The 15815-nt window shown below is 37.1% G+C and overlaps 1 protein-coding gene across 2 annotated transcripts in view; it reads right to left on the reverse strand.

Moving 5' to 3' along the window:
• Positions 1–15815, reverse strand: part of spata5 (spermatogenesis associated 5) — a 389131-nt gene that overhangs the window by 73848 nt on the left and 299468 nt on the right. For both annotated transcript variants that reach the window (XM_039751220.1, XM_039751221.1), the window contains exon 15: positions 576–740. In XM_039751220.1, the coding sequence (XP_039607154.1) occupies positions 576–740 (165 nt within the window). The remainder of the gene's footprint in view (positions 1–575; positions 741–15815) is intronic.

Raw genomic sequence — 15815 nt, forward strand, 5'->3', positions numbered from 1 at the left:
GCAGGCCATCAAAACTAGTATACTGTGCAATTTAATAGTGGGATAGATGCTAAGGAGTTATGTAAGTAGAGGGTACAAAGACACAAAGTCAAAGTTAGTATACATACTTACAGATACTCAATAACAATGAGGAAGGTTTAAAAAAAATAAATTAGGCATAGGCAAAAAGGGTTCAAAACTCAGGTGTTATAGGAGGCTAGAGTTATACAAGAATTTAGAAAGTGTAAGAGCTAGGATATACTACTACTAATAATAAAAACAGTACAATTTATTTATATAGCTCCTTTACAATGCTTAAACACAAATACATAAACAATGTTATGGTTTAGATCAAGATACACAAACATGAATAATATAGTTGGAAAGTGTAGGCTATTAACAGTGGACCACCAGTAACAAGTACAAAGCTCAGGCATTGCAATATCCACGGCCTAGCTTCATGGATCTCCAAAGCAGAAGCACAACTATCTGCTGTGCGCATTTTGAGATTGGAAACCAACAGTAGTGTTTATTTTTCACCTACTTTTATTTGATGTTTAATATAATCTCTTAAGTATAATAAAAGATAGGCATACCTCAGCTCCAGAGTATTTCTTTGTTGAGTTCACCAGGTTGTCAAGGCAGACTTCTTCAGAAACAGGCATGTTTCTCAAGTGTAATTTGAAAATTTCCCTCCGTGTGGCTTCATCTGGCAAAGGCACATAGATTATTTGATCAATCCTTCCTGGTCGCATCAGAGCCTTTGGGAAAACCAAAATAGCAAGTGGTTACATACACAATGCTAACATTTATGAAGTGTTTAAAACCATAAGGATCTTCAAAGCATCACACAGAAAAGAATTTACAACTAAGTATTATACTGTGGTGTCATATGAAAGAAACAAAAGAAAATTAAACAACATATTCAAGAATTTACCCCAGGTTTATTTGGGAAAACATTTTTGTTTCATTACTATTTAGCAGAGAAGCATTTATTTTAGGTGACTAGTAAATATTTACATCCGTACAAGTAAAGTACATGCATGCACACATGCTTGGTGGTCAGTTAATAAAATGTGAGTTGGTGCCGACATTTACTATCAGAATAGTATATGGCAAGAACTGCACAAAAAAAAAAAAGTGAAAATCACAGGACCAGGATACATGTGAACCCATATGAACACATAGGGACATTAGCTGCTGGGGAATCTCTACTTTAAAAAGCTTGTCCCATCTTATTTCTCAACTGCTACACTGGATTTAAATTTTGGTGAACAGGAAAATCACTGCATTAAGCTTAATTCTGTCATATTTGAGTGGTGGCTGTGTGGCTAAGGACCTGCGCCAGTATCTGGAAGGTTTCCCGTTTAAATCCCACTACTGCCAGAAGAACTCCTACTCTGTTGGGCTCTTGAGCAACACTCTTAACCTGAAAATTGCCCCAGGGTGTTGAACAATGGGTGACACTGGGCTATGACCTCCAAAGGTTATGCCAAAAGACAATTTCCCCTTGTGGATTAACAAAATACTGTATATCAAATCAAAACAAAAAAAAAAATCTAATTTCCCTGGCTTTCTGGCATGGGGCACACACCAGAAGAGTGACATTTGATCAGCAACAATGTTCAGATATGCAGTGGCACTTAAGTTTTGCTTTACTTTTATTAAAGGCCCCAGCCACCTCAATGAGGATGGATACCCTTCAATGCTGATTTCCCATGAAATAGATCTATGAACTCTTCGGCTTTTTCCCCTTTTATATTCTAGCCATCATGGATTCATTTGACCACCTGATGTTTTTGCAATCCATTTGTCTAGAGTTAGTGCTCCTTAAAACTCTGAAACTGTACTACCTTATTTTGTGCTAAAAGCAATTCATCTTCACCGGTTTGTACACTGCCTTAATGCATCTGTGACACGGGTAGCCAGGCATTGTCATATCACTCAGTCTGCTGGCACCAAGGAAACACTGTTGATTTTTTTAACCCATCTGAGAACCTTTGTTGGGTATTAACGGTGACACTTGTATTTAGGTACGTAGGCTGTTGTTCATGACACACTAATGTTGGCGAGTTTGACATTCACTACACCATGATACATTTAAGTATTTATGTACATGCACGCTCATAGAACCATACATTACAAACATTTTTATTACACAGATTTGAAATTTGCTTTGTCACTCCTGGAAAGAATTCCAACTTAATTCTCATGCATTTTTTCAATTTCACCTTTTGTTTCTTTAATCATGATGGAAATGTGGCCCAAAAGTGTCATTAGAGTACTAGTACTATCATCTGTTAAGAGACATATAAAACATGCTTCAGCTTCATTCACAGTGTTAAACCTGTTAAGTGTACCTGATACAAACAGTTTACTGTATACTGTAAACAAGACTTAGTTTCCCCCCTACTGTGTGATGCAAATGGTACCCCACTTGGAATCAAATACTGAACCTCATCTTTCTAATCCTGACATGTACGTACTGCAGAGACACATAGCATAACCAATTTAACTAAGGAAGAGTGTCAGTATTTCAGATGTCCTGTTTCATGGATACATGCAGAACATGGAACATGCTCACACACTGAATACCATTAGCATGCACTACAGTTGTAATGGGTAGCATGCTGGCACAGTGATTAACTGTCATAAATATTCAATTACCGTCGCTCCACAATTCTACCTTATAATTGAAATTGAGTGTGGAAAAAGGACTTGTAATTTAATTCAAATCCCAGCTTGCCAAGTTCACTCAGTGTGAAGTTTGCGCTTTCACCTTGTGGGTTTGTTGGTAAATTCAAAAGATGAGAAGGTTAGGATAGCTGGTGACTAGTGTGTTATGCCCTAAACCAGTGTTGGTCTTTGCCTTATTCCAGAAGCCACAAAGACACACTTGGCCCAGCTTGAACCCATATCGCAAAAAGCAGGCTTAGAAAATGGAAATATGAATGAATGGATATATTTTTTTAAGTCATATTCAACTTTTTTTTTTTTAAAGTACACAGCGATATAATCCAGAGATGCTTCAAGAAATAAGAATATATCATATGTAGGCTACCTACTAGTTTTTACTCGTGTACCACGCACCCTCGTGTAAGATGCGCACCATAATTTTTACAAAGAAAATCACGAAAATTGTTTTGCCCCGTGTACGACGCGCATTGTGATTGTATAGGAAGCATTTAGAGCACGTTTTCCGCGAAATGCACTTGTTTTTGTTGCATGACAAAAGTTTTTCTTTCTTCCGTCCCCAAATTCGAACACATGACTCTGGAACACCATACTTGCTACCTGCTACCCAATTTCCTATCTTCTCTGCTTCCAAAATCACTTTTAGTTTCTCTCCCGCCGTGAAGGAGCGTAAACGCTTGCTACTATCCATGCTGAATGACGACGGCAAACTGATTCAAAAACAATATCGTTAGGGTTAGGGTTATATGACCGCGAGTGCATGAGCAAGCGAGCGAGCGAGAGAGAGAGAGACCGCGAGTGCATGAGTAAACGAGCAAGAGAGAGAGAGAGAGCGCGAGCGAGAGAGCAAGCCCAAGCAGAAGAAGTAAACATTACAGAATTACATTTCCTCGTGCATGACGTGCACCTGATTTTCTAATGCTAATTTTCGGGAAAAAATTTGCGCATGGTACACAAACAGACCAGACAAATCTACTTTTAACAACTATGCAAAATCAGAATCTGAATTTCTAAGGAAAGGTTTTCATATTTCCAAAAAGAAATTGACAAAAGATGTATGCAAGAGAGTTTGGTAGAAGCATGGTTCATGTCAATGCACATGATCTGCACATTTTTGGGCTGAGGGAGGAAACCCTCACTGACACAGGGAGAACATGCTGACTCCATGCAGTGAGTACCTGGAATGCAAACCCTGGCCTTATTGCAAGACAGAAGCTTTAATACTGTGCCACCGTGCTGCCCATAAATTTTAATTGTCAAGACAATTAGTTATTTTCATGACCTCACTGCATTAAAGCATCTTAATAGAACTTTACAAATTACTGTATTAAATACGTATTCCTATATAAACCAAAACATATGAATTCAATTTTATACAATACAGCAAGATGCAGACCACTAATTAGCCACAAAAACACAATGACCAGATTAGAGTTTGAATAAAAGAACTTAAAAGAGCCTGCAGAATTCTGGAAGAAGGACTTGTGGACAGACGAGACAAAGATGAACCTAAGTTACAGTGACAGCAAGAGCAAAGTGTGGAGGCAAAAAGGAACTGTTCAAGGTCCATAGGATACCACCTCATCTGTTAAACATGGTGGTGGGGGTGCTATGGCTGTCACATATACTGACACAAATATTTTCATTGATGATGGAACTGCTGACAGTAGTTGCACAATGAATTCTGAGGTGTATGGAAACTTCTTATCTGCTCAGTTCCAGTAAATGCCTCCAAACACATTGAAAAGCACTTCATCATATAAGAAGATAATGATCCCCAACATACTGCTAAGAGAACAGAGCAGATAGCCAACCCAGGCACTCAATTTAAATCCAATTGAGCATGCCTTCCATATGCTGAAGAGAAAACAAGCCCCCAAAACTAGCAGAAGCTGAAGATGGCAGCATTTGAGGCTTGGCAGAGCACCACCAGATACTCAGCACTCATCACCTGGTGATGTCTATGAATTGTAGACTTCAAGCAGTCATTGCATGAAAGGGAAATGCAACAAAGTACTAATTACGACTGCTTTAATGGACTGGTCATTGCTGTATCCTAAACAGTATGGTGCCCTGAGACTGAAACATATGCAAATGTTCTTAAATGAAAACCTGCAATTTACACTTTGATGACATCTGAGTTGTTTGATTTGTAATTTTAAATTGTGGATCCGAGGGGTAGATCAAGGAAAAATGTATCTTTGTCCCAAACATTATGGAGGTAAGTAAAATCAAAACTCTGCTGTAAAATTTATTAATGTTTTATGAATGTTCACTCAGTTTTGTCCAAGTAAGAAATTCAGATCATTTGTGTTATTATTTCAGTAATTTTAACATATATACAGTATTTTATTACTACTTTTCAGAGAAAGCTTTCCAATTCACTGCACTGGCCTCTGTCACACTCTGAATGACTCTGCACAATTATGGATTTTGTACCACAGCCCTTAGGAGTCTAAGCACACAAATGGCTCACTCACTCGGACATGGTTAAAGAGGCAGGACTGGTAAGTTCTCAATTGACATTTTGTATTCTCCTGAATAATTTTGCCCTAGAAGAATACACAATTGTAAACATTTTTTTAAAGCCAGAATAAAGATCACATTGCACCTTTACTCACTTCTACTGAGCCTGAAATGAGGAGAACATGAGTGGAACTCTATACTGTGTGCTAACATTAACAAAGCTGTACCTGACTTGAGTCTCACTGGAGGGCAAAACTGACTGCTGACGATTATTTATACAATTTAACAAAATTAAAAACAGATCACAGCTGCACTCCTTCCTTATATGTTGAGAACAGCTAGTAACAAACATGTCCATATTTCATATACAGTATGATCAACATAACTTTCAAGAAATTAAAAGGTGGATGTATTATTTTTACATTTCATGAACATAATCAGTTTATTTTTCTATGTAAAATAATAAACTGCTTTTTTAAAATATATATTTTGAAGAAAATATTGTTCCATTTTAGTGGGTCCATTTTGCAACTGAAAAACCTGACAGGAGTATCCTTCTATATAAAAGCGGTCAGGATTGTCCTTCCGTCCCATGAGTGCTATGCAGGTGCGGAGTTTCACACACGCCCTGTCCATTTTGCAATGCACGATGGGATTTGTAGTTTCGTTTTTCCAGGTAAAAGATGATTTTGTACTCCAGACTGTGCGATATCTTCTTCTTCTTTCTTACTATATATAAGCGGTTGGGATTGTCCTTCCGTCCCGTGAGTGGAAAACATAGCGGTATTCCGCTTATCACAGACTTACTACTTGCAGCTTGCGGTACGAAGCAACATGATGTGAGCAGAGTTCTGGTGCTCCCATCGTTCCCTTGCTTTTGTGCGCGATGCGCTGGAAAAATAGACAAAATTATGTCTCTGGAAATAATTAATGTTGATGGAGTACAAATGCCTCACCACGTAGTAAATATCAGGGGGGTTCAAAAGGGCGACCTCAATATAGAAAAAAAGTTTAAATTTCATCACAAAAATAACAGAAACTACGAGTATTAAAGTAATACCGCTCAAATGCAATATAACCAAATTAATGAGTTTGTATAAAATATCAAATTGATCTACATATTGAATTGCCTTAAGAAGTGGTCAACTTAAAAGTCGGTCGCCTTAAAAGGCGGGTCAGCCTAGTTGTTATCGAAGATTTGCTATAAATCATTCTAAATTTCAGTTTTAAATAATGCACTGACTGTGATTATTAGTAATAAAAGAGCAGTACTTTCACAAAGAAGTTACTCAGTTACATAATATGTACTCTTTCCTGAGACATTTGCTCAAATGATTCTGAAAAAAAAAATGCAATTTGTAAAATGCCACCTTATACAATTTAGTTAATACTCTCAGATCACGGAGGCCCACTGAGTGGGCAAGTTTTAATAATGCTAGTCTGTTGTAGATCCTATAGAACCCACTGCTTAATTTGCCTTCTTTGTCCCAAATTACATCATTTTAACAGAGGATTTCAAAAAAATCTCACCTGTAATAAATCTGAGTTATGTGCATGATTCGTCCTTCTTTTTTTCTGTGGATGGCATAAAACAACTTGCTAAACAAATCAACATTCCTAAAACATGGTGTCCAGATGGGGTTTTAAGGGTAAATTTTAAAAAGCTGTGTTGTATTCAGTGACATCTTTAAGGGCTCACTGTGAGAATCTATGGTCCTCATCTGCTTCAAAAACATAATTATGACTATCTTGGTGTCGAAGAAAATAAATGAGGGCTGCTGAATATCTACAAGTGGCACTCACATTGTGATTAAATGTTTGGGAAACAATAGACAGCATTTTCAAAATAGTCTGGACCACCTCCAGTATGCATGTTGTCACAACCAGTCCACAAAGAAGACCACATTCCTTATACTTCGTACCATCCTGGCACACTGCCATACCAAAGTCATGTTCATAAAGTACTGCAGTACTATTAAATTTACTACAAGCTTCTTCAAGCTCCAAGATGTGCCTATTATACCACCATTATCAGCCTGATTTTCAACAATGATGAATGGGCTTACAGAGAGGCAATTTCCTCCTGACACTGTGGTGCCAGGACAACAATTTCTCCTTTAATGACAGCAAACTCAAGGAACTCGTTAAAGACATTAGGAATGAGACAGAGCACACTTATGTTTTCTCTTCAGCATATGGAAGGCATGCGCAGAAAAAGCATGTTTGGAAATTCAAATCGAGTGACTGGAATTTTCCATTTTTTTAGCTTTGAAAAACTCCTGTGTTGCATTAGCAGTATGTCCAGAATCATTATTGTTCTGTTGGATGAAGTGCCATTTAACGAATTTGGAGGCATTTACTGGAACCTGGGCAGATAAGATGTTTCTATACACCTTAGAATTCATTGTTCGACTACCGTCAGCACTTCCATCATCAATAAAGATAAGTGTGCCTCCCACAACTATGTTTAACAGATGAGGTGGTATGCTTTGGATATTGGGCAGTTCATTTTCGTCTTCACACTTTACTCTTGTCATGACTCAGATGCAGGTTCATCTTTGTCTTGTCTTTACAAAGACCTTCTTTCAGAAATTTGCAGGCTCTTTTAAGTACTTTTTCATAAACTATAATATGGCCATCCTGTTTTTTGGGCTAATTAGTGGTTTGCATCCTGCAGTGTGCCCTCTGTATTTTTGTTCATGAAGATTTCTGCAGATAGTCGTCTCTGACACAATCTACCTCCTGAAGACTGTTTCTGATCTGTCGGACAGCTGTTTGGGGCTTTTATTTTAACCAGAATGATGATTTTTCTGTCATCAGCAGTGGAGGTCTTCCTTAGCCTACCAGTCCCTTTGTGATTATTGAGCTCACCAGAGCTTTCTTTCTTCATAATGATATTCCAGACAGTTGATTTAGGCAATCCTAAGGTTTTACTGATGACTCTAATGGTTTTATTCTTGTTTTTCAGCCTCATAATGGCTTCTTTGTCTTTCATTAGCATAGCTCTTGTCATGCTGAAAAATGACAACTACCAACTCTAAAGGATAGAAGCAAGCCGAGGTATTTTATGAAGCAATGAAACACACCCGAGTAACCACAAACACCTGGGATGCCAATTGCCCCAAACATTATTCATCCATCCATTATCCAACCTGCTATATCCTAACTACAGGGTCACGGGGGTCTGCTAGAGCCAATTCCAGCCAACACAGGGCGCAAGGCAGGAAACAAACCCTGGGCATGGTGCCAGCCCACCACAGGGCGTGCATACACACTCACCCACTAGGGACAATTTAAGATCGCCAATGCACCTAACCTGCATGTCTTTGGACTGTGAGAGGAAACCGGAGCACCCAGAGGAAACCCATGCAGATACGGGGAGAACATGCAAACTCCATACAGGGAGGACCCAAAAAGTGAACCCAGGTCTCCTAAGTGTGAAGCAGCAGCGCTACCCACTACGCCACCGTGCTGTCCCCCAAACATTATGGTGCACTGAAATGGGGGGACCATGTAGAAAGAATGTTGTCATTTGTACATGGTGTGACGGAAATGCACGCAAATATTCTTAAATGAAAGTCTGCACTAGCACTTTAATCACATCTGAGTTGTTTGATTTGTAATTTTAAACCATGGGGCAGAGTGGTAAACCAAGGAAAAATGTGTTTTTGTCCCAAACATTATGGAGGGCACAATATGAGTGTGAGTGTGCTCTTTAACACACTGCCATTCCACTGAGGCCTGGTTATTGCCTAATATTGTTGTTGTTACTCCAGCTAAATAGTGGAAAAAATGTTTGGAAAATGGATGCTACAATGAATTAAAAAAATTGAAAATCGGCACCTGTTGCATTATTTTTGGCTGCTCAGCCTTTCCTAGGTTTTTGGAGAACTACAGTAAAGAGTTCCTATTGACTGAAGAAATCTGGATAAAAAAGAAATAATGTTTATGTAAAAGTCAGCCTTTGACTTAGTTGCCCACATTTCAGTTATATTCACCAGAAAGCATTTAGGCCCGTTGATACTGACACCAGTTCACTAATTTCATTCTGCAAGCCTAAGGTTTAACAAAACATTTAGATTGTCCTGCTATAAATGTGAATGGGTTTGTACACAAGTGTATCTGTTTCATGTACTGGACCTGCATTCCATTCGATGCTAAGTCCTATCCTTGAACCCTAGATACCTTTTTGTATCAGTATGATGCTGCTGGATTATATGAATTTCCCCTTGGGATTAATAAAGTATCTATCTGTCTATCTAGGCTTCTAATGGGATGGGCTTCCTTTTTATGTAGCCCCGATGTCAAGTGAGTCTAAAAATCCATCTACTCTAAGTACAGTACTGTATGTGATTTTGAAATATTTTTAACTTACGAGTACCTTCTTCTGAATAAAGAAGAGTCCAGCTAATATTTATTTTTTTTCTTTTAAAACTAAATCACATGGGAAAACATTATGTAAAGACACATATGTTTTCCAGTTGTATTTGATAGAATCCAGTTTTAATGCAAGTTAAGCCTGAAGCACTAGGATGTGGTTTACAAAGGATAGTAGCTTACTTGAGAAAGCTACATGCTTATTATAAACACTAATATATGCCCATCTTCTTTAAACATCTGGTGTCACTTTAACAGAACAAAAATCAATAAAGTGCTTACTAGCTATACCTACAATTTTTGCATATTTTGAAAATCTCTCCTAATTCCATAGCACAATTAATTATCTAAAAAACAAATATTGTTTAATTAAATATATACCACACACATTGACTTAAAGATTCAATTAAGTAAATTAAATGTAAGTCTTTGTTAATAATAAATCACAATTCATTTTAGATACTCCCTAAGTTTGTTGCAGGAAAAAATGTACTTTATTAATTATCTAATCTAGGGTCTCCAAGTAGAAGATTTTAAAGTACATTTCAAAAATTATCTATTTTCTAAGCTGCATATCCATTTCAGGGTCATAGGCAGCTGGTACCACTGGGCGTAGGTTGACAGCCAACCCTGAATGAGGTCCCAAAACATTGCAGGACACAATTGCACATACCAGGGCAATTTAGATTGATCAAATAACGCATACATTTTTGGGATGTGGGAAAAACTACAGAATACCCAGGGATAAAACAACACATGAAAGCTACACAATAGCAGTGACATGGGAGTCTAAATCTAGGAGCTGTGAAAATCTATACCTATAAAATGCAAATTTCTATACGTCTGTCACAAGACTACTTGCAAACTAATGGGGCTAGAACTTTTCACTTGATCTAAATTGAAAGCCTATAAAAAGATACATTCTGGAATTTAAAAAACAATTGTAAGTAGCTGCAAGCCTGGCCTGAACCCTGACCATTATCCCTCCTGCACCAAACTGTACAGTAGGCTCTGTGTAGATCGAAAGGCAACCTTCTCCCGGCATCTGCCAAACCTAGATTCGTCCTTCAGACTGGCAGAGAGTGAAGTGTGATTCACAACTCTAGAGTCCAACGGTGGTTTACACCATATAAGCCAATGTATATGTAGCATTGTGCACAGTGATTTAAGGCTTTTGGGCATGTGCTTGCCTATGTAAATCATTTCATGAAGCTCCCAAAGCACAGTTCTCATGTGCTGATGGTTCTTCTAGAGGCAGTTTGAGTGTGGGTGATGCATTAAAGGACAGGTGATTTTTACATGCTATGAGCTTCAACACTTAGTGGCTCTGCTCTGTGAGTTTGTGTGTTCTACCACTTCGTGGATGCTTCCACTTCACAACAGTAGCCCTAATAGTTGTCTGGGGCAGATCTAGAAGAGCAGAAATTCCACATTTGAGCTCTGCAGTGTGGCCCATTACACTGCGGATGTTTGTTAATGGAAACTGCATGGCTATGCGCTTGACTGTATGTTAACAATGGGTGAGGTCGAAACACCTGAAATCAGGAAATTGGAGGTGTGTCCACATACTTTTGGCCATCTAGTGTATGTTTCTATTTCACATGGGTGCTGTCGTTATGATTGACCAACAGAGAAAATGTCCTCTGTTATTAAACTGACAATATGGCATTACTGCATAAAAGACTCAGGACTGTTTTACCCTTTAAAATATCTTTTTTAAACAAAGTTTAATTATATTCTTATTTTACACTTTCAAAACTAAATGTTTTACCTGAAAATCATAAGTCACTTATGGTTACACATCTAACTGTACTGAAGTACTATGCATAAATGAGAAAATGACACACAAATGTAATTTCTTATTGCTAACTATTAAGCTACCCTACCTCATAACGTCTTGTTTTTCAAAACATATTACCAATATTTTATATTATATTCCATTTAATACACAAACAAAATACAACACTCGTTGCTGGTTTGAAGGTACGAGCACGCACTCTAAATACATTGCAATGTCACAGTATTATTTGGATGAACCTGCTTTCTGTATTTGACTTGTCAGGCTGTTACAATGAACTATAAATCACTAACAACAGTCCTCCGCAACCCTTTCCATCTTATGAAACATTTCATAAATCATAAGCAACTATATTATAAAGAATTTCAGATGTTAGCTGTTTAACTACATTGCATTCATAAAGTTAAAATTGTATTGACATTTTGGTATAACAAAAATATTTTCTGCAATAATATTTATTGTCTCATATTTTGGAACAACACTGTACCTTATGGTAAACTAGTTGAGGCGCCATGATATGTAAAAACGTTGCTTGTTCAATAAGCTTGGATACAGAAAGTCTCAAAAAAAAATAGCTGAATTTGGATTTAACATTGGTAAACATATATGATTAATGGAGTGTGGCATACCATATAGAAAATTTTATTTTAAAATACGAAAGTAATAACCATGTTAAAAGAAAATCCATACGTATTGAATTTTCAGAAAAATCCAAGCATATCCGTAAAATCAGTTACATCTTTTTTCACTCTATCTGAACTGAAGGGAGTCTATTGAGGTTAATTTAATCCTTCAAAAGAGACAATGTCTTATTCAGAAGTATCCCACAACTTCAAATCATATGGTAAAAGATATAGTGATAATGACATCATCTAAGCAACAGCTGCAGCAGTTCCTCTCACAGCTGACAATTAGTTTTATGTGTACCACCATAAGTTTCGTTTGAGAAAAAAAATATGGTAATGCCTGCAAGTTATTTATGAATCATGGCACCATGTGACCTCATGTGTGTTAGAGCAACTACTTTCCTAAACAAAGATCGATTACACATTGATATGCACATCTCCAGGCTATGACAAAGAGAGCTGGGGTTTCAAGGGTTGAGGTTAATTAAGCTTTTCGAGAAATCAGTCTGTAACTTACAGTGCAGGTGATTCTATACATACACAGTATTCATATACACATACACACACACTGGAATCAATAGCATAATTATATGCTTGAGCATTCTATAACTGAAGGGAGTTTAAACACTGAACAGGATTGGATTACATATTATACTGTTACAGAATGAATGTGGCATTGATGTTCCTCACATATTGGGTGCAACTTTATTCACTGCAGAGCAAAAGGATGCAATTTCAAGCATTACTTAGGCCAAGACACCACAACAGCAGTGGTCACACCCTCACACTGACAAAGGCTTGCTGCACCTAGATAAATACTGGAGGCCTCTTCCCCAATGTAGGACACAACGAAGTGTCATGTTTACCATTTATTCTGTTTTTTAGCTCATGAACATTCTACCTCCTATAAAAATATTTTAAGTGTAAATAATGGATGTTTGTTCATTTCATTATCTGATATATTTCTGCTTTTTCTATGTCTCCATTCACAATTATTTTGCATTATTTTATTTTCATACATTAAAAATGTAGATAAATCAATCAAAGAAAAAACAACAGTTCATTGTTTTGCAAACATTTTTTCAACCATTCTAAAATATACAGATGCAAAATAGAATAGTTTACTGTAGAATACTTCAGCTTCAGAAGTGAACACCTATATATATATATATATATATATGGTATAGACATATATGTGCGCCACCTAAAAAGGAAAAACAACAAAACAAATTCTTCTGCCTGGAGGCAAAGAAAGCCTTTTCAGCCTCTACACAGAGACGAGTTATCTATCACTTAACAGAGATGCTTCCTGTTTTCATGCGATCGACTTCCAACCCAAATACTTAACTTGGCACGCAGTTCCCGTGTTGATGGAGGCTTTTATAACTGCTTCATTCCACCTGAAATTTCACTCTGCTTGGGAGGGGGAGGGCAGTAACCCTGAAACAGCTGGAAGGAGGAAACCAATGGGACTCTGACAGATGTTGAAGCCTAACCTTGTGCTGACATTTCACTCAATATATTAAGTTCCACCAACAAAAAAACAAAGAACCGAAACCTTGCCAGAAAATAGCAGAATTATAAAAATATTTAACTGTAAGGCAAAACAAGGAAATAAAAAGAGGAATGTGAATAATAAAACATTCATTCTGCCGGCTGATATGTCCTATCCAGAGAGGTTAAAGTTACATCTGACAGCACTCGCAATGTTTCACACACAGGTGCTTGCTGTATCAACCACCTTGCCAGGGTTCATTTTAATAATATTATTATCATTTTTTTTTTTCTTTTCCTTACATCATCCTATTTTCAAAATCAAGGTTAGATCTTATACTGCACAATGCAGGCACAAGGCTGGAGACACTTCAGTCCAATACAGGAAATGCACATGCACACATACGCACTGAGCCCATTTAGAGTTACAAATCAGTCCAATAGCATTTAAATGGTGAGCTAAAAAACACACTGTTAAAAATACGGGTTTATACATTAATAAATCGTTCTTTAAGCAATTAGATTCAACAATAACCTCATTTATTTGGAATTCTAAACATCCACGCATCAAAAGAGCGACCCTACAAAGACAAAAGGCAGAAGGTGGCATGGCTCTACCTAACTTCCAGTTTTATTACTGGGCGGCAAATATACAGTCGATAAGAACCTGGACACAAATAGAAGAACATACACAGGCATGGACCGCAATAGAAGTAAAATCCTGCAGTACTTCTTTGTATTCCTTGCTTTGTGCTCCAATAAACACACGTTATCGGCAATACACTAATAACCCAATTGTGCTCCACTCACTTAGAATCTGGAACCAATGTAGAAAGCATTTTAAGACGGAGAAGCTTCTTTCTGTGGCACCCCTGCAAAAGAACCACCTCTTTCAACCTTCACAAACATATGCAGTTTTTAATATCTGGAAAAATTTGGAATTAACTTGCTTAGAGACCTTTATATAGACAACGTCTTTGCATCCTATGAACAATTACGTTCCAAATTTAACATTCCAGCTACAAATTTCTTTCACTATCTTCAAATCAGGAACTTTGTTAAACAGAACCTTCCAGATTTTCCTCATCTTGCACCCTCATCCACGCTGGAAAAATTATTGCTCAATTTCAAGGAGTTAGACTCCATCTCTACAATATATAAAATCCTTTTACAATCCCTTCCTTTCAAAGATCCAAGAGGACACTGGGAAAATGACCTCTCAATTAATATATCAGAAAAGGAGTGGAAAGTAGCAATGCAGAGAATTCACTCAAGCTCCATATGCAAAGCATACAATTATACAACTCAAAATTATATATCGAGCACATCTGTCTCACTAAAACTCTCAAAATGTTTCCAGGGCATGATCCAACCTGCGAACGTTGCAACCAAGCCCCAGCCTCACTAGGTCACATGTTCTGGGCCTGCTCCAAATTAACATTATTCTGGACAAAAATTTTTAATTACCTCTCAGACAGTCTTGGACTCACAATCCCTCCTAACCCATTAACAGCTGTGTTTGGGGTTCTTCCAGAGGGTCTTAAAGTGGAGAAAGACAAACAAACTGTGATTGCATTCACTACACTGTTGGCACGCAGACTTATTCTGATAAACTGGAAGAACCCAAACTCTCCTCTTTTAAGTCAGTGGGAAACTGATGTGTTATATTATTTAAAATTGGAAAAAATCAAATACTCAGTTAGAGGATCTGTGCAGACTTTTTTCAAAACATGGCAGGATCTAATCAGTAATATTTTGAAATGATTTTATAAAGCACAGAGAATTTGTTGATTTAGGTATTTTTAAAAGCCTTAAATTTTACACCGTTTGGCTTGCTCTCTCTCTCAAGGGTGGGGATCGATCTGTTCTTAGCATAATTCTTTTTTTTTTTGTAAAAACTTGATTGCTATGTATTGATTGTAATAAAATTAATAAATAAATAAAAAAAAAAAATACGGGTTTTGAAAAATATAATTACTAGAATATGACAGAATTAAATGTAATGTTAGTAAAGTGTAAAGTTATTAAGTCATTTAAAGTTACTTAAAGACACAATTTAAGCCACATATTAAATTCAGTATATTCTGTGAATTCAGTGAAGTTTTAAAATACTTCAATAGGAAAGGAATATATCAATATGCAAGCTTTTGATTTTCTTTATGTATGAACCTTCACAACCAAAAAATTAACAATCATAATGTAAATCCTGATGAAAACAATTAATCTCTTTTATCAAACTGTTTTATCTTAACACAATTCAGGGTCAAGGGCTGCTGTAGCCAGTCTCAGTATCACTTGGCACAAAGGCTGTGGAAATGATCTTGGATGGCATGTCATGATCTCATTGCATGGTTACAACCTCACTGGGACAATCTGGTATC

This window comes from Polypterus senegalus, chromosome 4, assembly GCF_016835505.1.
Source record: "Polypterus senegalus isolate Bchr_013 chromosome 4, ASM1683550v1, whole genome shotgun sequence".
NCBI classification, from domain to species: Eukaryota; Metazoa; Chordata; class Cladistia; order Polypteriformes; family Polypteridae; genus Polypterus; species Polypterus senegalus.